At 27.3% G+C, this 24,437-nt stretch overlaps 1 protein-coding gene across 1 annotated transcript; it reads right to left on the minus strand.

Moving 5' to 3' along the window:
• Positions 1–7,672: 7,672 nt before the first annotated feature.
• LOC145834679 (uncharacterized) lies at positions 7,673–22,869 on the minus strand. Its single transcript, XM_082942174.1, has 15 exons — positions 22,778–22,869; positions 21,234–21,382; positions 20,058–20,169; positions 19,626–19,820; positions 19,110–19,220; positions 18,533–18,739; positions 18,023–18,126; positions 17,650–17,815; positions 16,613–16,759; positions 15,194–15,324; positions 14,763–14,948; positions 13,756–13,918; positions 9,695–9,725; positions 9,328–9,379; positions 7,673–7,927 (listed from the first exon to the last, which is right to left on the minus strand). Exons 1-14 carry the CDS (start codon positions 22,821–22,823, stop codon positions 9,343–9,345), a joined length of 1,785 nt encoding a protein of 594 aa, XP_082798300.1. The 5' UTR covers positions 22,824–22,869; the 3' UTR covers positions 7,673–7,927; positions 9,328–9,342.
• Positions 22,870–24,437: the final 1,568 nt, after the last annotated feature.

The raw sequence follows: 24,437 nt of genomic DNA on the forward strand, positions 1-24,437 counted from the left end.
CTAGAACATGCGATTGAAATGTCAGCATTAGAATAATATTCATCTTTTTTCTAAATTAACGTATATTGCGTAGTTGGTAGTCAGTATATAATTGTATATGTTTAAACTTTACAGCGATTTTGTTTTATACACTTAATACTTTGTAATTAAGAAAATATTATTACAATTGTTTTGTATGTTCATTTCTAAAGTTTATTTTATGTATTTGCTTGTTTATACATATCAAACACTTTTTTTCATCTAAAAAACTATCTAAAAATGTAGTTAATCAACTGAAAACTAATCACATACTAAGAAAACTTACCAGTTAATAGACAGCTACTAAACAAATATAAAAGCTTTAAAGGAGCTAAAAACAAATCTTATTTAAATTTCACAACAGTTTGTAATTTCTTACATTTAATTATTTAATCATTTTAATGGATAATAACTGTTCATTATTTAGACATATTTTGATGAAAAGCAAATACTTAATTACTACTTTAATTATTTCTTTATAATATGTTAAACAGCCTTAGTTTTACCATAAAAGAATGTATATGTTTTAAAGACTAAATCTTAATAACACTTTAATTTTATTCAAACAAAGAATTGAAAAGTATCAGTCGAATTTCTCTGAATCTTAAATGAATCAATTGCGCAATCAACTTACTTGTGTTGATAGTAATAACAAGTTTGTTTCTATCTCCCTGGATTTAATTTTAGAAACTTTATTGTTGCTTCTAAAATAAGTCAAAAAGCACATAGGGTTGTTATAAAAGAAAATGCTTAACTTTATAACTATTTAAGTTTGCACAACTCAGATTTAAAAAAAAACTGATTTCAATAAATAATAAATATATGACAAAAATTTTAAATTCAATATGCCTTGGACAACTGTTAAACAATTAAGAAGTAAAAACAAAAATTTTTAAGGCCTTTAATACTAAAACAAAGTTTAAATTTGCGTGTTGTCCACAATTTTTTATAGCTTAAATTTGTTTAATATGATTTTCAGTCTTTATAAAAACACATTCAAAATGACAAAGCTCAAAGTTGAAACTTCAACATACCGTAGCATAAACGGTGACTAGACCCAAATCATAATTTTTTTGAAGGTACTTTCGAGTCCCACCATTGCGGGTCCAAGAACGAGGATGGAAACCTGTTTACTCGGGAATTGATGGAGGATTTGGAAAATGTTTACCCTCAACTGGCATTTTTAGATGGTAGGATTAGCGCTTCGTTGGTGAGCGAACGTTCGAAGTTTCTCGAAAGAAACGAGCAAACAGTAAACTGAATTTTTCGAGAAGCATATTTTCTGCTTGAAAGGAAATCAAGTTAAAAAAAGATCTGAACAAGACGCAAAACAAAACTTTCGAGTGGTGATGTTAAATTCTTACTGAAATGTTTACAAGGTAACAACCCTGTTAAATAACAAATGTCCAATATGCCTGGCAAGATTGTGGGCACCCGGTCTGTTGTAAGTGCTGCAATTATTTATTACGTCAAAACGGTAGTTGTCCGAGGTGCAGGGGTGGTTTGGATGTCGCGAATTGTGACGTAGTGAAGTTTGACGTCAATCTAAAGCAACTGCCCCATGATGGGAAACTTTTTTATTGAAAACGTCTTTTCTGTTTGTTCATTTAAAGACTTTTTGTTTTTTCATGTATGATAAAAAAGTAACTTACCGTTTAGCTCACAAATAAGACAGAGTATTTTAATGAGATCTCAAACTTTTAAATTAGGTTTTTCTTAACTAATTAGTTTACAAAGTTCAATATTTTTTTTTCTAAACTTGTTGTGTTTAAAGATATTTAAAGTTCATATTTATCTTCTCAGCATAAACCATTGTTTCACTTAATTCAGATTAAAAAAAATGTTTAAAACTTTTTCTCTAAATATAATTACACATGAAAATTTTATAACTACATTGACAAAAATGATTTGTATTTAGTCTTAAATTTTTTACATACTTAACTACATCTTTTAAATTATTTTTTTTATGAGAAAATTGTTTCATTTTTAAGCTATTGATTCAATAAAAAAATAAAATTTTATACTATCTAAAACAATTTATGGATTATTGACTTTAAAAACGAACATCTTATAACTAAAATCTACAATTTATGAACACCGTATTTTTTATATGTAGCTCATCTCCTAAAATTAGCGACAATAACTAGTAAAAGTTATATTTATTAAAGGGGCATTATTTATTTCCTCAACTTTATTATTACTTTTGAAATGAGTTTAAGAAAACCTGGCTTAAATAGAGGTAAACACTTAGGCAAAACTAAATGATAACATAATTTGAATGGATCTTTACGGTTTTAAAATTTACTTTATATAAGGTTTTTATTACTTACTTTGGTTAAAACGTCCTCAAAAATTAAAGAAAATTTGAAGCTGTTCAGCATTAACCAAATATCTAATAATATTCTTTAAGTTACTTGTATAAACAATGAGTTTTTAGCAATTTTTACAGTTTTAGCCAGTTTCTTTTATTTTAAGAAATTGTTTTAAAATTTCAACCAAGTTTTGTTCGCAAGTTTGTATCAAATTTTCTTACGAAAACTGTAGTTCTTTCAATGTTATACAATACTCATGTCTTTTTTGAAGTTTATTTTAGAAAAAAAATATCAATTAACATTATTTAAATGGTTTTTCTCACTAAAGTACTTACTTAGTCAATTTTATGTTTTTATAATTAGTAGCTCAGCTTTTTTTTAATGACGATTGTGGCCTTTTAGTTAAGTTGATTTGAAAAAAAAACAATTAGTTAAAATTAAAATATTACATTTAAAAATTTAATCAACTAAAATAATGCCAATACAATATTTGGAAATTTCAAATTATTTGCAAAACCGTTACGAAAAAGGCACTATTATTATCTAAACCAGGGTTTCCCAAAGTGGGCGATATCGCCCCCCTGGGGGCGATTTTAGAATTTTGGGGGGCGATAATTAGTAAGGGGGCGAAAGGGTGGGCGATAACTAGTAAGGGGGCGAAAAGGGGGCGATTTTAAAATTTTGGGTTGTCATAAGATTTTTACTTTTTTTCTTGCTATTTTACTATTTTTAGCTTGCTATTAATTATTTGACCCTGAGGTAAAATTTAAACAAAAAAGTTTATTTTATTTATGAAAAAAAAAGAAAAAAATCTAGTGCTTATGACTCCTAATTTCAAGTAAATACTATATTTTCATTTATATATTTCCATATTTAACAATTACATATATCATAGACGATTGGAATCCCTCTCACTATTTTATAACCTGACATATATGTTATTTGGGGTTATAAATGGTTTGTAAAAATTTATGTTATTTATTACTAACTATCACCTCATGATATTTCCAGTTGCTTTTTGAAAAGTCACTAAGTTAGACTAAGAAATAAAACTATACAGGATTGCCAATTTACCTAGAAACCTGGAAAAACCTAGAATTTGACAATTTAAGCAAAAAAAAACCTAAAAAAAATCTGGAATTTTTAACAATTTTAACATTCTAAGTAGTAAAATTTAGATTTGACACAAAAAAGCTATCATATAGATAAAAGTATGGATGCCTTCGAGGCAAATACTTTTGAAGTAAACGACTTACAGGAAACCTTCTCAGACTTACAAACTGACCTTGAACTTAAAGTAAATTCTTCTAAAGAACGATATGAAAGCTTTTGGACTCAACAAAAACTAAGGAAAAAGTATCCAATCATTTTAGAGGAATTTAGATTGTTGTTTATAGCTTTTCCTTCTAGCTATGTTGTTGAGAAAGCTTTAAGTTCAGTTATCAACATTTTGAGCAAAAGGTCTAATCTAGATATATAAAGGAGGTGACTTAAGGCTCTATTTTACTAATTAAGAATTAGATTAGAAAAACTTGCAAGCAGTCATATTCCTCATCCTTCACATTATATTAGACTTCAGTAGCAGACATTATTTTATGGAAGTTTTTTAATTTTATTTGATCTTTTGAAGTATTTCTTATTAAACCTAGTTTGTATTGTATTTAAGTAGTCTTTTTATAATAACAACTTTATTAAGCTATTTATTCTACAACAGGTTTGCATAATGCCTAATAAATATTATTTACGGTAGACTTCCTCTTGAGTTCGCACTTTTTACCCAAAAAAAAGTGCAAATTTATATTTTCTTAAATTTAACTTAGTAAAGTCTATTACTAACTAAATATTAATAAAACATAACATATATAATATTTAATAGCTTATATAGATCTATTTTTTTTAATGAAAGTTTGTTTGATGTTTTAGTGGATTTCATGTTTATTCATAACATCATTGCATATAACATATTGAAATTTGTCATTTTGTAAAAAAAAATATGGTAATAATTTTTTGAGTTTGCACTTTTTGATTTTTTTCAAAGTGCGAACTCAAGCGGAAGTCTACTATATTTATTAAATGGTTTATGTTTTAAAGATTTTAATAATTTTATTTTGACCTGGTTAATTTTGTAGTTGATATTCGTTGTTTTACATTACACTAAAAGTTTTTATAGCATAGTGATTAAAATATTTGTTTGGAAGACCTTTATTTGACAGGTTTTTGTTATTACTAGTTTAATCTGTATACAACTTATATCACTATAAAACTATTATCTGATTGTAATATTTTGACAACCATTAAAGTTTTTATTTTTAAAAAGATTTTTTTGGTTTTAAAAGAGTATAAATTTGAGGTCTCTATTTGAAATGACTTCTACTTTTTCATTTAAAAGTTTCTTAAACACAATTTTATTTTCTAACTTGATTTATTATTGTTCAAAAGTTTATTATAATATAAGGAGTTTTAAACTATTAATACAACTGTTTTTTGTTTCATCTGAATTCAATATATATTAGCAATTAGAATATACTTAGTTTATTTTAATACTTCAACACTAGCTTTTAGTTTTTCACTATTTTCCTCTGTTAAATTATTGTAGGCTAATAGCTAGAAAAAAAACTTTTTAAACATAATTAAATAAGCCATCAAAAAGACTGCTACAGTTACAAAACAAAATTTAAACCTGTTTAAAAGTTTTTTTAAATTGATTACTTTATGTTTACAGAATTAACTGTAAAACATTGGATTATTTTTTGAATTTAAATAAATAAAAAAAATTGTTAGAATTAAGGTTTAGTTCCCTAAAGATTATTCCAAGTCAAATGCTATTTCATGGTATTCTACTACAAAAAAAATAGTTTAAAAAGTTAAAAATTAAATTTTTAACTTTACAACTAACTTGCTTACAATATATCTTAGCATTAAAATTAGAAATTTACTGCATTAACTGAAGCTGTTGATGAAACCACTTTTCATGTGAGATAATCAACCAGTCGGTCAAACTTCCTTTAAATAGATCAGAAATAATGTTTTAACATTTATTTCATTATGTGTAAAATAAACTGTTAATTTTTTTATAGTTTTTTAATCTCTGGTATAGATATTTTTAAAAAGCCTATTTATAAAGTAATTTAAGTATTTTGTGCAGCTTAAATAAGTTACTTGGTATTAACTTCTAAATGTCCGAAATTTGTTATATGAGATATTATTAAAATGTCAGGTTTAAGTTAAGATTTCAGGTGGGTAACGTACGGCTTAGATCCAGTCGCAGATCCAGTCGAATTTTGATCCGCTAAGTAAATTGAAAACTACTTGTGCAAAATAAACAAAATTTATTTTTTTGATATTTAATATTTTGATATACGCTTTCATTTCGTTTTCAGTTCACAAAAATATTTCATAGATCACAATAATACTAAATCATTTTATTACAATTTTGCTCGAGTTTTTTAATTTTCTTATTTGTAATTTTTCTAAATCATGCAGCCCGCAATTACATTTTCTAACGAAAACATTCTTTTAAACACTGTTTTAGTTTGTGCCTCCCATTATGAACCTCTGTTGCCTTTGACTTTGACCGGCTATATCTTAAAACATGTACTGAATTTTTAAAATCTGTAAAAAGCATCTTGTAGCTTAGTAAAAACTACATAAAATAAGATCAAATTGTGAAAAAAGTGTTTTATCCCCCCTTTGCCCTTAAAAGCAAAGCTTATCTTCAGGTGTAGCAAAAGTTCAGTTGTTTTCAATCTTGACAGTAAAAATATATTTTTATTAAAATAATTGATTTTTTTTTTAATTTTTCACCACCTAAAAAAAATACCACGCGACGCCACTGTTTCGTACACAACTTTTTTTAGCTCAAAAGTTTGTACTTAAAAGAAAAACTACTTTGTAAAATCGTGGGGGGCGATTTTTTTTCAAGTTACCGAAAAGGGGGCGATTTAGTAAATGAGTTTGGGAAACCCTGATCTAAACCCTCTTAAACATACAAAAATACTTTATTATTGACTAACTTGTTTAAGACTTCTCAATGATGAAAGTTTGTAAGCTATATTAGCCTCTAATTGAAGTCTGATGTTTGATTTTTTAGATTCGCTTTTTTCAGCAAAGTAAAGTATACATTTTATTCTTGTAGCTAGATATAGAAATAATATAGAAATGTGTGGCAAAATTTAGTTTCTATTTATGCTTGAAAAAAAAAATCAAACGTTTTGTAAAAGTAAAGTTAAAACTTAATTAACAAATCTTAATAACTACAATGTAACCTATTTCTTTTATCTAAATAAAAACGTACTTAGTTGTATTATATATTCTAAAGCAAGGTTTTCTAAAGGTGGCCATATGACCCCCTCTGGACACATTTTACAATATTAGGGGTTCTTAAGCAGCAAAGGGTCTAACGCGGGGGTCGTAACTATTAAAAGGACCGTAATTTGAAACTTACAGTGGATATTTTATAGGTTTTAAATAAAAGCAAAAAAAGTCTTAGACGTATTTAAGGGTTGATAAATGTTATTGAAGGTGTCATTGCTATTCTAATTTCTTTAAAAGGGGTTTTATGAAAAAGTTTGAGACCACTGAGTTAAGTTTTAAATTTGATAGTTTCAAGTATAATTCAGCATAGTATTAACAACATTGTAACTTACAAAATTTGTGGTAACCTTGCTATACGTATACAGCACTAAAAACCTACCACAATTGTTAAAAAAAATATTGTAAATTCAATTTTATTGGACTTCTCACAATTGAAAAATTAACTTTAAATGGATTTAAAATAAACTTTAAAACTAGCTATAAAATATTTTATGATTTTTACATCAGTTAAAGACTATTTCATAAGACATCAGCTTAACCGAGTTTTGGTTTTCTAAAGCAACTTTTTGGAGGTAAAGTTTAAATTAATATTGTATGTATAAAATAAAAGTTTTATGTTAGTAGTGTAGAAACTTAAACATTTGTTTGATATAAGTTGCAAAAATATTAGATTAATAACTTTAAAAACAAAACAACTTGTTTTAACGAAATGATCTTTATTTTGAAACTTTAGTACATTTGAATAAAAAAATAAAATTTGATCGCAAAGACTCAAATATTAATGTATTAATGTTAGTGATTAAATTTGTTTGAACTTTATGTCAGATTTAAAATTCAATGAACTTTTTTTTGTGTATCTTGGTGATGTGTAATTTTTATAAAATGTCAGGATTTAAGTCAAACAAAAAAGTTATGAAAAAGTTAAAATGAAAACAAAAAGACATAATTGAACAAAAAAATAAAACAAAATTATTCAAGTTCAACATAATATTTTTAGCATTTTTTAAACTAAAACACGTGTAGGAAAACGTAAAGTTTTTTATATGAAAGAATTAATACTTTAACAAGTACTGTTTGAATTAAATCATTTTTTACTTGAAAGCGAAAGGCAGCTACACTGTGAACAAAATTATTTATTTCCTAATAAAAACTTCAACACAAAATTTTCTATGTGTAACGAAATATACAACCTAGCAATTTCAACCTAAATAAACTTTTCTATGACGTCACATAGAAACTATTACGTCACAACTCCATCAGTGGGCTCAGATGTCTAATTTAACCTGTAAATAAAATAAACTGTTAGGTATACAAAAAAAATTATACATTTAATTAAGTTTTAAAGTAAACTTTTATTTACAAAATGTTAACTTAAATTTAACTCTACAGTTTGTAAAGATTTTCAAACTATAAATTGAAATGACCTATTTTGTTTAGTAGCTCAAATACAAATTTAATTGATTTCTAACTAGATATTACGGAAGGATAATTAAAATTTAATTATTAAAGTCAAAGCTTAACACAAACAAGTTGCATAGAGAAAAAATTCAGAAGACATACTACAAGTATTTGAAGTGATAATCCTTACATAAACTGAGCCAAACTTTATTTTAACAGATTCAACAAACATATGGTTAATAACAATTTAAGAAAATATCAATGGTTTATATTGAAACATTTAAATAAAACTCTTTACTTATTTTCTTGTTCACCGTTAAAAAACATATTTGGATCAAACTATCAGACTACTTTTTGGATTTGATGATTTTGATAAATTGATTTATTGAATCATTTGTTTTTATTATATAATGGTAATTCTTATCTTTGTTAATAATTTTGTTAAGTATTTTTTCCACAGAATTAACTTTATATCTCAAATATAAAATCTCAATATATGATAACAATGATTTAAAGAGGTTTTTATTTGGATTTGTTTTAAATAGCTGCTCCGTTAACTATACAATTTTATTCATATAAATTATGCTGTAAAAAATAGTTTTAGTTATAAAACAAAGAAAAAACTAGTAAAATTTTAAGTAAACATCTCTATATTTAATCGAAATCAGACAAAAATCTTTACTTTAAGTTAACTTTATATAAGTCTTTATAGTTTTTAACTGACTTTGTTCTTAATTTTCGTTATCATTAGAAGTAGGTTAGACCACAAAATATTGTCAAAATTCTGCTATATCTTTCAAGAAAAATAACCTAAAAGAAGTAGCCAAAATAATGTTAATGTTTATATACAGCCCATGCATTCAAAACAACCCATTTATCAACTTTTTCATTACTTTGAATATATAGTTTTCAATTGAGTGACTGTATCTATAAACATTTGTTTATGCATCAATTTAAATAACCGACTAATTTACACGACTTTAATAAGTTAAACCTTATATAGAATTGAAACTGTATTTATCAATAAAAATTGATGTTTGGAGTAGTACTATTGTATTTGTTTTTTCACTAGTATTGACTTAAAAATAAAAATAGCTTCATAACATTTTATAACTGTGTTTATATTGAAGAAAACTAAACTTAATGTATTTTTAACGTAAAATATATTTACCTTTTTATACACAAGTTTTATTACTTGAATTTCAGCAACGCCATTCATAAAACTTGCAATAAATTTGTTTAATTATTACATGTACGTACGTTTATATTAATTATTTAAACTAACACCAAGATCTCCAGCTTATAACTTTTCAACTTCAGCCGTATCCAATTGTTTTCTGAAATAAACAATTAAAAACTTTTTACCAAATTTACTAATTATGTAAATAAAAATTAAAACAAATACTCCATTTTCTTGAATAAATTATAAAAGTTTATCAAGTAATGTTAGTTTCATTGCTTCTATACTCACAAAAGTATAACTTTAACATATTGTTAAAATATATAAATGAAACGAGATTAATATTCAGATACTAATTAACGAGATTAAACTAAATGCAATTAATCAAAGATATTGTTTGAATTTCTAATCGCAATCATAAGCATTTTAACTTTAATATATTTGATTATAAAAAACATTTTATAATACTCACCCTTTAATGTGGCTTTCATTGGCTGGTTTTTCTGAAAAAAAAAATTGTAATAAAGTAATATTATAAGTTTAAGTAAATATCTATCTTTATCATAAATGTCAATAAAAAATTAAGCTTATAATATTATTAGAAAAAAAGTTTTGAATAAAGTGTTAGTTATATTATTTAGTAATAAATAAGAGTACAATTAGAGTATCAATGGTTTATTTAAGTACATTACTAATTTTTAAAGCATAATATTATTTATTTCTTTTGTTTACTTTAATTAAAAATCATGGTTTTGTAATTCTATATGTAGACATACATATAGTTTATACAACACATTAAATTGTTTGTTACATTACTTATTTTTTTTTACTCACGGATAACTATATACCTATGTAATATTGCAAACTTGCTATTTAGCGTCCTTATTAAAAACATCAAATTAAAACAACCAACACTTAAAACAAATTTACTGGTTTCTTGTCTTTTTGTATGAACTTATTAGTGCTCAACAAAAATATAAATAAACAGAGGTATAAATATACATATAAAATGCATTAATACGTGTTAGGTGCGTATATTATGCTTTAAACTCAAACCTTCTACAAACTCAAAATTTGCCTCCATGGGCTTCCTCGCAACTTTGCTGGTTTTTTTCCTGCCAAAAATACCGCCAAGCTTCCTTGAAGTATTTCTACTCTGGTGCGGTTTCGGGGAAGGTGTGAACATGTGTTTGAAAGTGCGATATTTCGGTTTCTCAGTGGAAGATGTAATGCTATGAGATGTTGAAACTTTATAGTCGTTCAAAGCGGGACCTGTACCTTTATCAGGCGTGAAATTACAAACACTCAAACTTTTATTGCTCATTATTTTTTCTGTCATAATTTCATTTGACTTGTGGCTACTTTGGTTGGAATCAATACTCGGTTCATCTAACTTACTGTTTGTTTGGGTGGTAAGTTCTTCCACATGTTGATCTGGAGCTTGTAAACGAATCACAGGTATACTTTTAAAATTTACTAATTTATCAGGATTTTCGTTCGATACTTTTGCTTCTAACGGTTTGTTTTTTCTAACATCAGGAAAAAGAGCTTCATAGTGCCTATCAATATTGCTCAGTTTATTTACATTTGAAAGTTTCGTATCAGTTTGTTTATGAGACTTTACTTTTGATATTGAATTTGTGTCACACTTTCTTCTCATAAGATTATCATAACCCGCCTCCTCACTAGTTCCCAAATTATTCATTGGGCTCTTTTTAAAACTACTGTCATTCATAGCAGCAAATTTAATCTTAAGATCATTGACTATTTCGACTTTGTTGTTAGCAGAGGTTTTGTCACTAACTATCGAAAAAGAAGGCATAAGATTTGAAGAAGCTTTCGGAGTTTCAACCTTGCTAGTCACTTTATCAGTATGAGTTATTATAGGAGATTTAACTTGATGATTATAACAAACTTTGTCTTGGTTTTGCTCTCGGTCTTTCAGATTTAGAGTTTCATCTTTGATTATTTGTAAGGAGCGAATTAGGACTGACTCGTCAAAGTTATCAGTTTCATTTACAGTTACCAGCCCGGTTGTGTCGGAAGTGAGCGAAATGTTATCAAGACTTTTTTTGAACTTCTCAATAGACCCTTTGGATCTTGGTGAACAGTCTAAAATGCTTTCTTCATAAAAAAATTCTTTAATACTGCTGGAAGGGTTTGGATTGTTGGTTGCTGCGCTAATGTCATTTTTGTTGCCGGTAGAGTCTATATCTTCGGACAAACGACCTTTATCTTTAACCTTAACGGAAAACTTTTTTGTATTTATAAAATCAGGCTCTTCGAAATAGGTACTGTTATCCTTTTCTAATTCTAGAAAGTAACCTACCTTATTTTCAAAAGATTTAATAACGTTTTTAGTTTCAAAAAAATGAGCCCTGTTACAGTCAAGTTGTTCAACTTTTTGAGTTACGTCGACATTATTATTATTAGAAATTACTAAATTTTGCTCAGAACATTCAACTTTTTTAGCCTGTGTTTTAAGAGATTCATCACTTATAACAGTTAGGCCATTGTTCTGTACGCACTTATCATTTTCATTCTTATCAGAACTAGTTGCTTTTTCTCCACATTTTTCGAAATTGTCAGTCTCTGCACCCATTGATTTATCATCAACAATAATACGTTTTTTGTTTGTAATTCTCAAATAACCTTCATCACAACTTTCTACAAAACTTTTTTCAACTTGTTGGCAAACCTTTTTATTGTGTTTAGACATCATTTTCTTCACTTTTCGATTCACTCCACCTTTATGTCCGTCAGAACAGCTCAGCACATTTCCTTTTGAGCCTTTGACCGCATTGGAAGAAACAACTCCATCCAGTTTCGAAGGACTCTTATCAACTTCGCCACTCATTCTGCTACTTTCATCCGGCCACATTCGTCTGAACTTTTCGTTCAGGCGATCGATCATGCCCTGGGTGACCTCGCCGTCGTCGTAAGTACTCGTGTCCTCATCGTAGGAGGGGTAGCTGTTCGGGGGAGTCACCACCCTCCTCCCACTCATGTAGCACTCGAGCCGCTCCCGCATGGTTATCCTGGGCGGCGGGTAGGGAGCGTCGGGGTCCTCGGGAGACGGGTAATACCCTCTTTGGAAATTCATGTTCGAAGTGTCTTCCGTGTTTCTTCTTCCTTTGCGGGGAGAAAAAAGGAAAAAAAAGTTTGGGTTTTAATGCTATTTTTTCAGCCTTTGTTTGTTTTAAACATTTAAAAGTTTAGTTTCTAGGGTCTTATTATTATAAAAACTTCAAAAATGATAATTATATCAATTGTTTAATTTGAAACAGTCATTTATTAACTTCAGGTTAAGACAAGTTTTAAAACATCTTCACATGAAACCGGGTTAAAAAAGAACATTTTAACAAAACAAAACAGAGATGTTCTTCTTTTAAACAACTTATTGAGTCCAATATCACTACTAAAGATTTCCAATGAAGACCTAAACATTTAAACCTGTTTGCCAGCAGCAAATGATGTTTCCGTAATCGTCTTTGCAGGGACAAATTACATGACGATCCTTGTTTCTGCACATGCAATGCAAATATATTCTCAGCCAGCAGGTCAGTCTGTAACGTTGTCTGTATGTGCCTGGGTAGGGGAAACAAGATGGGACTTGATTAGTTGTGTGGATGCTGCTATCTATTATACTATGTCTGCATTAAGATTTCTCAAGAAGAGCGTTTTTATATAATAGGGGTTAATAACTAGTACGGCGGCAAAAAAGTAAATTGATGATTAACAGTAAAGCGGCAATATTTAATAAAAGAGGCCGTTGTAAAAACTATTTTTGGAAGCTCTAATCTAACTTGAGACTTTAGTTGAATTTTAAACAAAGTTATTTACATGGCTTTATTTATGTGGTAGATTAATTAATATTTCCAAAAAACTATACAATATATTTTTGCATGTAAGAATTTGTATTTCAAGATCATCACCAAATATTAGTATAAGAAGAATACATTTACATTGATATATATACCTAATTATATTTAATTTACAGTTATACATGATTGCTTTGTATTCTTATTATGACTTTATATAACAATGAGGAAATAATAAAGCAAACTATCAGGCTAACGCAAGACAATCAGTCCTAGTAGTTTCATTAGCGCCAAAACTAAAGTACTGTTCTCTTTGAAACAAACTTGATAATATCACTCTCAACAATACACTATTAATATTAGAGATAATACACATTTTAGTCTAAGTTAGTAGGTATATGAAAGGTTCTACAACTAAATTGCAAAGATGTCTTTTCAATGTACACTTAATAGTTAAGTTAATTATTTAGGTTATTAAGCAATTATAGCTTTATATTACGTATAGAATTATTAGGAGAAACTAAGTTATCTTAAATAGTTCATTACTTATTTCTTCAAAGTTTCACAATGTAAATAAAACAAATTATTCATGTAGCTTAAAGATAAAGTTTAAAAAACAAGAATTGAAGCTGTTTATGAAAATTAATTCGTATGAAGCACTAGTCATATGAAGCAGGTTATAAAGTTTAATTAACATCAAGTATTGACTAACTGCAGCATTTGTAGTAGGCGAGCGGAAGTCCGACGAGTAGAGATGTCACCACCGATATGATGACAAAGATCATCAGAGTTGACGATCCTCCCTCCGTTGGTAAATTTGGCCCGCTGATCTCCGTTACGTTTCGTCCCAACATATTGGAAGCGTGGCATGAAAACTGAAAACGTGATTGTTTTCGGTTATTTATTACCAAGAATTTCAAGAAAGTTTAAGTTTCTTGAAAATTTGAATATACATTTAAACTTAAAATTAGTATGAATTATTTTTCTTAATTTTAGATTAAACAGAAACCTATTGTTATTAACTTTTAAATAAAATTTAGAAATACCACACATTAAGACTAAAGGCATATGGGGCTAAATTATTATTTATTTTTTTCATATTTTACATTGCTAACTGAGCAACCTGTTATTTTACTATTTTTATTTAAACTAACATAAAATCAAAAATGAGTTTCACAAGCTTCTTAAATAAGGCATTAATGTTCTTAACTGCTTTCTTAACTTGAAATTTAATCTTTAAGTGACTTTTTTATATACATTAATATATTTCATTTAAAAAACTTTTGCTAATATCAAAACAAATACCATTGTACGTGTTAAAACTTTTATATAAACAACTAAACAGTTTATGTAGAAAGTTTGAGCAAACAGTGTTAGACACTCGATTTTACTCGGTAGGTTTGTTGACTTTAATTCTATGTGTTGAGGTGAATACCTTTTAATAAATTCAGAACTATTAAACAAAGTACATCAAGATAATATGAAGTAAGTTTAGATGATTTCCAGTTAAGTTAACTTGAAACAAATGTCAATAAACCGAAAATACTTAGTCACAATGATGAGAAATAGATAAATTTATATAGATAAAATCATTATTCAACTCTAAGTAGTGTAATAACAACTGTTGCGTATATATTAAAAAAATATAGTATGAAGAAAACTTCAAAAAAATTACACGGTTATAAAATTCTTAGTTTTAAGTTACAATTAACAACTAACAGTGGGTATGGTGGACATTCCGTTAGAACCAACAACAAACTGCTTGGTGAGCGAGTTTTGTCGTTGCAAGTGATCGTTGACTCGCAAGCCGTCGTTCGATCCGATCTGAATGTCGCAAGGCGGATTCGCGTGTTCCGTCGTGCAGCTGACCGACACCACAAAGTTGCCTTCGCTCGATTTGGTCAGCTGTAGCAAAAAATATTACTTTTTATGAAAATAAATCAGATAAATTTTATCTATAACTAACAAAAAACTTAATAGGAACATCAAGCTACGAAACCATCAAGTATATTATTTATTTGACAGATTTAAATCAATTCTAGTTTACTTAATTTATACAGAGTTAAGCTGATATTCTATTAATAAAACTAACTTGAGAAGATGTTTTGTTTAAAAATAAATAATAGAAGTAGAAATGTAATAAAACTCACATTGGTTTGCATTTGAGGCCTGCACGAATCTGTGAACTGAACGTCGTAGGTCGACATCTGAACTTTTCTCGAACTCGTTTTGCATTGGTACTTGCCACTGTCTTTTGCCTGACCGTATAGTACTACCAATTCTGTTGCAAATATTAGTAGGGTAACCAACTTTTTGTATTTTATGTTTACCAGTTCGACAAAGACAATTATCTCATTAAAGATTGAAATATATATATGAAAAATAAATATATATAATATATCATAGTTTAAAAATATACATTTAATAAAATATATGAAGGTTAATAATAAGCAATTTAAAGTGGTGTAAAACTTAGTGTACTTTTTAATGGTTAAGACCTATACAATGGTTGCTTCGTAGTAAAATAAAACTTAACTTAAGTAATTAGTCAATAGTAGCTTTATTAACAACTTATGATCAATAAAGTTTATTCAAGTTTTTTCAAGTCATAGAAAAAAACAAGTCCAAGACCACTTTTGATTTTTTTTATATTACATATAATATTTAACTTGTTTTACATTAAACAATTTAAAGTTCACGACTTAAATGTCTTAAAGAAGATTTTTATCCAATATTTATTTTAACAGTTTATTACTAACAAAACAACTATGAATAAGACCTGTTTACAACAACTGAGGATCTCCTATATGCAAGTATAGGAATGAAACATTGTTTTGTTAGTTTTAAACTGTTAAAATAAATATTGGTTATATTATATATTTCAAATAAAAGTTAAAAGTTTATGTAGTTCAGGGGTTGACAAAGTGCGGCCCGCGGGCCAAATGCGGCCCTCAAACTTAAAGGCTGCGGCCCGCAAGCTCCTTTTCAGCCAGAAACATACATTTTAAAAACAGTAAAAATTAAAGAATTTTTAATAAAAACTTGCAGTTAGGCTCTTAATTCAATAAATACTCTTCATTAGTGCTCTAATATTGTTCAATTAATCAGATTTTTGATCTTAAATAATAATTTTATACTGATTACTACAACATTTTTTAAATAAATGTGGCCCTCTAAGGTTTTTTTTCTAATTTAGTGCGGCCCGCCAGCAATTTTTCTTCGGAAAATTGGCCCGCGAGTTACAAATGGCTGCCAACCCCTGATGTTGTTCATGTAAAAATAATTGACCAGTTAATAAACACTAGTTTTAATAAATGCTGTTTGGGTATTATAACAAAAATAGATTATTGATAAATAATTTTACTACAGACTGAAACTTCAGACGTATACTAAATATGCAAATATTTAAAAAAAATTAAGAAAGAGTTTAAAGAATTTCATAACAAAACAATAACACTAAAAAAAGCACATTGTTTGCTTTCATACAACTATCTTTAAAACTAACTCAAAACATTTTTCAACCTAAATTTTAAAAAAAACCAACATAAACACTACATAAGTAAACATACTTTCAGTAGCCAGCCATTCGCCACCGGGCCTCTTCATCATGACGGTTAGTCGGGGGTGGGAGTTGTGAGTGCAGAATACTTCGATGCTGTCGCCAACCGTCAGCTCGTCCGTCGTGGAAGGCTTCATCACCACTTGATCGTCGTAATCTGAGTAACATTAAGCATTTTAAAGTACAAGTTTGTTGACTCGTGAACTTATTCTTAAATAATAAACTACTACATAATGTTAATGAGATTATCAGCTATAATAAACATGACATTCAAATAGAATAGATGCAAGTTGAGACGTTTATTGTTGCTCCTGAACTATCAAACTAAAAGCACACAAGTTTGCATAAGCTAGAACAATTTTTGGTTATGCTAGCTAATGTCTAGAACTGAAAATATACATTTTCATATTGTGACATAATAATATGCGGTTTCCTCTTAATTATTAATTTTTTAATGTGTCTTTTGTTTATCCACAATTTATTTTTTTTTAAAAAGTTACATTGCTAGCATTAAAATCTTCATTTGCTAGCGAAGTATCCTTTAATTAATGTAAAATTTTGTTTTAACTGACTTGAGTAATCGGAAAAAAAAAGATAGTAAAATAAAGTTTCTATATTAACAGTATGTTTCTAATATAAGTTAAAATAGTTATAACTAACTCAAAAGTTACAACTTTACCACAGAAGAACTTTACACCAAACCAGGCTGGTATCCGAGCAAGCTTTTACTTGTGTGTTTAGATATAACGCGTTTATTCTTCCTTTTTTACAGTCACCTAATTAAGCATTTATTTTTACAAATACTGACTGATTTTGAATTTAATAACCAAATCTTTATTTAGAAATAAATTAACACCTCAATTTTTCTCAAGATTTCTGAATTTTTTTAATCAACAATTTTCAAGCATTCGAACTGAGAAAAACTGAGATTCTCAAGTTTTTAAATAAAAAAACTGATTTAGCCTGACGTTTTCCAATTTTTTTTCAAAAAAACTGACTTAGCCTGACGCGCACGAACACTGCACCTTGTACGAAACTTCAACTAACACTGTACGTCGACGCGCGCCACTTTTTCAATGCCGCCCACCCTGCACACGTATGTTCCGCTGTCGCTCCTGTGGGCTTTCTTCTCGAAAACAACGGCTTGCTCGTACTCCGTCTCGGTCGCGCTGATCAGCACTTCCTCACCGTTGTCAATTTTGTACAAGTTTATCTGAAACAAAATTAGCAAAACTACTTTTTCGTTTCGCACGTCTACCTACTTTTTTTGATTAAATACGCCTATAAGTGTTTACAACATCTGAAACAACAATTTTTGAATTATCAGTTTGAACAACTTTAGTTTACATATTTAAAGAAATCAATTGAAAATGAATCACTGAACGCAGTTTTTTTTTTATAAATTTTGTACCCAACTTACATGATCAATCAATGGATATCCATCGGTTTTACATGAAACCTGCAATAATTTCCCTTCTTTTACGTTTTTTCTTGATACTGACAATTTCACGTCAGTTGTCGGGTCTGCAGGTTAGCATATTAGTTTGTTTTAGTAACACGTTAGTTGAAAAAAAAATAAATATAGTAACATTAGTTGTTTTAATTTTTGGAAGTTAAACTTTGTTTCGGACAATTCTTCGATTAAAACTTAATTTTTTGAAACAACAAAAAAAATTTAAAAAATTAAAAAAATAAATTTAAAAAATGCTAGTTGTATTTGGCTTGTATAAAAGACATGCATTTTGACTGCAGTTAAAATAACTAAACTAAAATTAGTTGTGAAATTTTAATTTTTTAAGCTATTATATATCAATATTTAACAAAGTTGAATAGTATACATTTCAAATAAGTAATTTACCTGATAAAAACAGTTTTGTGTAAATATCAAAACTTATACTTGTGTATACATTATGCATTGTTAATCACTAACGATTGACAAGAAGACTGCCGCTCTCCACGCTCTTGTACCCGTACCCCAAATCAACGCGACACTGCAGCCTCTTGAGATGGAGGCCCAGGTCGGGTGCGAGGGAAACGTCACTTGCGGTGTTCCACGACTTGTCTGCGTTCTGCACGAACTTCGCCTCATCCATGAAATCTCCTTCTATCGCTGATTCAACACCGCCTCTCGTCGTGTCTTGAAGTTGGCGGAAAGTTTAAACAGCGCTCAGAAAATGTGTTTAAAAACTGTAGTCGCACTTTACATGATATTAATGCTAATCACAATGAAAAATAAAAGATAATATTATTAAAATTTTGTGTGCACAAAAGAAAAGTTTTATTTTACATTTTTAACCATTTCTCTCCAAATTCTTAGGAATTATTGTATATTATCTAATTTTAGCAAACTCAAATTAAGTTTGTGTAAGCGTAGCTTTGATTACAAGGATTTTCAAAAAAACTAAAGAAACTGTTAGATGATAGTCAATTTTTATAACACTTCAATATAATTATTTTTGTAATTAGTCAAAACATTTTTAAAAAATAATAATTTAACAAGAACATACCATCAATTGAGAACCACGAAATAGCCATGGGTTTCGGGTAGGCGTTGGTGATGGTGCAAGTTGCTACCAATACTTCATTTGTGGCTGGCTCCATCACAACTGTGCCGTTATCTGAAGCAATATAACTTATTTGTTATAATTATAAGCTTAACTTGAATCATTTGTTATTAATCCATTTTTATAACTAGTTATGATTTAGAAAAAAAAATTGTTTATTAAAATATTTAATATATTACTTGTTAAAGTATAAACATTTATACAATACAAACTAGAAAAAGCTTTAAATTAAACAAAAAACCAGCTCTACAATTTTAAAGACTTCAGTATATAAGTTCATAAAAGAAAAAATAATTTTTTTTTTATTAAATTCATTAACAACAAAAAACATTATTAAGAGCCCTTTTAAACTAAATATAAGAAAAACTAGTTTCTTAGTTAATTTTTCTAGTTAAATTAATGTCAGACAAAAAACAATATTAAGGACTCTTTTAAATTGTTAATTTTCAAACAGCTAACCCAATTCAACAGAAGTTTCAAGGTCGAGCGGATTGTTGACGTTGTTGACCGCAACTTCAGGCTGGTGGAACGCTCTGAAGGAGCCCTGTCCGGTGTAACTGAACATTTCAGAGCCCTTACCAATTTCAAACTCGCACTTGTACAAGATCTCGTCGCTCGCAGTAATGTTTGCGAGTGTAGCTACCATTTCAACACCTTTTATAATTGAAAATATTTATTTGCTTATTTCCAGGTTTTTTAGCAGCTCTCTACAACTACAATGTAAAGTTTTACTCCTATTTTAAAAAGTGCACTAAAATTTTTGATACGTATTTCTTTAAAAAAAAAGTGGAATACAAACAAAGGTATGGACAAACTTGATTAAAAACAAAACTGCTTTCAAATCACTATGCATTTAATAAAGTAAAACTGAGAACAAATATTAACACTCACCATCTCCAGTTATAATAGTTTTGCTTTCAAATCTGCCCTTGAACTGATCAGGTGAATTTTTGTACTCCTCAGTTGCCGCATCGTTTTTCTCAAAATTAATTAATGATGTGTCCTGTTTAAAAGTATTCAGTTTACAAAAAAAATGTCCAAAAAATTGTTAATAATAATATTGTATGAATAGATGTTGAATAACATGTACAAGTGTGTATTACATTATAATATTCTAAAAGTCAACAATTTTAAATTTTAATTATAAATTACTAACAATAACTAAAAACTTACCATACATAAGAAATAATACTATCTAACATTAAGTTTGTTTGTTTTTTTTTCAAAAGTTGGAGAAACTTAATTTTTATGATAGTTTATTTTTTCTATGTACAATAAATTACAATAAAAACAAATGTTTCAACTTTGTAATCAATTAATTACTTATCAAAATATCTTAATTGAGTTCTTAATGGTTGATTATAATTCAATTTATAACTTTGGTTGTGATTTCCAAAGATTTTAATAACTAAACTGAGGTTATTAACACAGACAATAAATTTAAAAATTAGTATTTTTTGAAAATTTATAATTTACTTTAAGCCATAAGTTATGATAAAACAAGAATCTTGTAGTCCAAAAACTAACACATTTTTACAGCTCAAAAAACTAAGCAATAACATTGTATGACTTGTAGTTGTAAAAACTTTCAGTCAGTAGCTAAATTCTTATGAATAATCATTAAACATATGTTTTTCAAAATGTTTTGAAAGTACACATGGTCCAATTTAAGTACTGTTTTATTTGTTACTCTGGTTTCAGTGGGTTAGACTGACATTTTAAAGCTCATAAAACAGTTTAGTTTCAGTTCTTTTTTTTATTAGTTATAAATTTTGTCATTTCAGTAAGGAAAGTTCAGTATACCAAAGACTAGTAAAAAATTTGCACTCTCTGTTCCTAATATTACTTATTTACATATTTAGGGCTTATAAATTTAGTTATTTTTTTGTAAGAAGAAAAATTTGTAAAATTATGCATTAAAAAAACTCATACCACTAACAAAAATCTAAAAGTGAATATCCATTTTTTATCACTAAAAAACACAGGTCTTAACTTTTTTAATCTTTTTTCAAGTGAATAAAAAGAAGTGAAAACTTACTTTAAATATTTTTATTTTGAAACACTTACATTTCCATCAGTGACTTTCCATTTCGCGGTCCAACCAGCATTCAACAGGTCAGAGACTGCTGACAAGTTATTAACGCATTTCAACAAGGCAGTTTCTCCAAACTTTACAAGTTTTGGTGACTGAAACTCCAGCTTTTCAGCCTTGCAACCTGATTTGTAAATATAAGCTTGTATGTCAAATTTTTCAATTTAGATAACTTAAAATCAGAGTTTAGACAGTTTTGACTGTTAACTTTTTTTTGGCGTATTATAGTTTTAACTTAAGCAGGTGGTGTACGACTTGATGACCAAAGGGTATTTTTTATACTAATTTTTTTTAGTGTTTTGATTTTTTTTTTGTGTTCAACGTGTGGAAACATTGCCAAAACTTTTAAGTATAAAATTAAAACTACTTTTTATATAAAAGTTCTAAACAAATTATTGTACCTTAAAAAACTTAAATAAGAGTACAAATTTGTTTAAAAGTTTAAATGATTAAAACTTTTCTTATGTTTTATGAAAATATTTTGAGTGTAAAATGGCTATAAGTAATTTGATTGTTTTTTATCATAAGTTTGTTGATTACTTTAATTAGTGTTTATTAACTAAATAAATTATTATTAAAAAAAATAAATTTCTTACAAAAACTTTAACTTATATTAAGCTAAACTTATTTTTAAGTTTCCCCATATAAACAGATTTTTACAACCAAATTAACTATAATTACTAAAAGTTTTTCTACAACATTTTTTTTTCTTTTGTTTTGACAACAAGACTTAGACTTGATGAAAGTAAAAATTTTTACACTTGTAGTGGTTTTATGCTTGAAAAAACTGGAAACTAATTTAATAATGTAAATGAAATACTATATTAGGTCATCGAATTTAGATGTCAACCAAAATCATTGAAGATCAAATACAAAGTAGTCTATATAAAATAACATATTTTTAAGATTTGCTTAAATAATGAACTTTAAACAATTTTTAACCACATATTTATACTTTACTAAATATAATGATATGAAATTACATTTGGTTTAGTGTTGCTAAGTTTTCCAGTAAATGCTAGATATTAGGAATTAAGCTAAGAATTGCAGACTTTTTAAAAAATACTTAGTTTTTGAGTTTATAAATTAAATTTTAGTTAAAATAGACTGGGATTAATACAAGTTTTGATAATCTATTTTCTCAAATTACTTACACTTTTTTAATATTTTGTCCTTTTTTTGAAAATAATAATAATGGATTTTTTTCCAAAAAAAACATAACTCAACAACTACCAAAAAACAAAGATGAACTCATTAATAAAGTTAAAACTTGCCTTTTAATCCATTTCAAAAGAAAGTTTTAAAACATAGAAACACTAACAACTTGTAGGTTAACTTGTATTTATGGAAAGTATTTCCGACAAACAGCTAAAACAAAGTCATCACTTTAATAATATAATGTAATGGTAGTTATTAAATTTTTTCAAAACATATGTTTGTAGTAAACAAATCATTTAAATATTTATTAAATATATATGATTTTAATAATGAATAAATTTAAACAGAAAAATTAACTTACCATAGATGATAAGAAGTGATACCGTCAGAATTAAGAGAAACCTCATTTTGTTGTGTTCAACTTAAAACTAACTATTCTCAATTAAATAATTCTGGTAAATTATTAAGATTGTACATATAAAGTTCAATTTATTTACTTTAGTAGAACAAAAATTATAATTTTTTCTTATCTTACTATAGTGAATAAAGCAAAATAATTCATATTTTTTAACTTACATTAAATTATACATAACAATTATTTTCAAAAGTGTTTATGCTGCAAAATCTGAAATAAAAAAATATATTTTTGCTGTAAATTAAGACTCTAAATTTTTCTTAAACCTGTTTTTAGATTTTGCAATATAAAAAAAAAGTTGAAAAATAAAACATTGCAGCAAACCTAACCTATTTTACATGTAGTTAAATAAACATCAAATTAATGCATATAAATACTTTTTTCAGGAAACTTGGCCCAGTAACTGTTTATTCAGTTAGGCTTAATGAAAAAATCTAAAATATAACAGTTTTAATATATTTAATAAAATGTATTTTTTACCAATTCTTTGAAAAAGAAATAAGGTTATACCAGTTTTAGTATAAAAAAGTATGAATTCAAAAACTTTTTTTTTTAATAATGTTTTTTAAGTTGATCAAAATAAAACTTTGAGTGCAGGCTAAAATACACCTCTTATTAAAAGACAGTTTAAATTTACAGGTTGCAAAAACTTTTGTTCCTTGTTAGCAATAAATTAAATCTTATGTAAAGGAATGCTTTTAAATGTTGATAAAATAATACTTTAAGTTAAAAATTATGAATAAAAAGAGATTTTTTTTTGCATTTAATAGTAATTTTTATGTAAAATATCAAAGTTTTCATTGTCTTAAATTCAAAAATTCCAGGTTTTTCACAATAAGGACAATTTCTAGATTTTTTCAGTTTTTTTATAGACTTCTCAACGGAGGAAAGTTAGAGTGCAGTACAGATTAAGGACCTAACTTTTAGCAAAGTTACTGTATATATAGTTATTAATATTCTTAATATAGTTATTAATTATGATATGTATATATACCATAATTAATAACTATATATAATAAATATAGATATATATATATATATATATATAAGTTTATTTCAAGATGTAAAACTCAAAGGACTCGAGTTTTGTGCCTATGCACTCATCAGCTTCAAAACAAGTTTAAAATAAAGCACAAAACAAAACACAAATGAAAGTTAAAAAATTCAGCATAAATAGATTATGACTTAATTTTGAAACTATCAAAAATCATGCAAAACGGCTTGTGCAAAAATTAATTTACCAATCGACAATAAACTGGCGAAAATTCATAAAACTTCAGTGAGTAAATATATATTACGACAGATAATTGAAAGAGATAAAGATGAAATTAAGGTACAAATTGAAATTTAGATTATTTTAAGATGAAATTAAAACTTGTTAAACTTTAAAAGCGTTTTTTTTATATGTCTACAAGACGATACAAACTCGCTTCTTTTATTTAGGCATCTCTTGTCTTTTAGTGCATATACAACGGCTGTTGCTTCTTTGAGACACAGCCTACATATTGGGCTAATGCGAAAACTTTTTTATTAATAAAGCCCTTAAGGTGGGCTCAGTGTGAAATATTTAATTTATCAAGTTAAATAACTTAATTTTATACAAATA

This window comes from Thalia democratica, chromosome 4 (assembly GCF_965202585.1).
Source record: "Thalia democratica chromosome 4, ktThaDemo2.hap1.1, whole genome shotgun sequence".
NCBI lineage: Eukaryota > Metazoa > Chordata > Thaliacea > Salpida > Salpidae > Thalia > Thalia democratica.

Coding starts and splice junctions, on each gene's coding strand:
- LOC145834679 (XM_082942174.1), bottom strand. CDS start 22,823: ATGAGGTTTCTCTTAATTCTGACGGTATCACTTCTTATCATCTATG. Junction 19,221..19,625: donor TGAAACTTCTGTTGAATTGG/GTTAGCTGTTTG, acceptor ATATTGCTTCAG/ATAACGGCACAGTTGTGATG. Junction 9,380..9,694: donor AATGAAAGCCACATTAAAGG/GTGAGTATTATA, acceptor TGTTTATTTCAG/AAAACAATTGGATACGGCTG.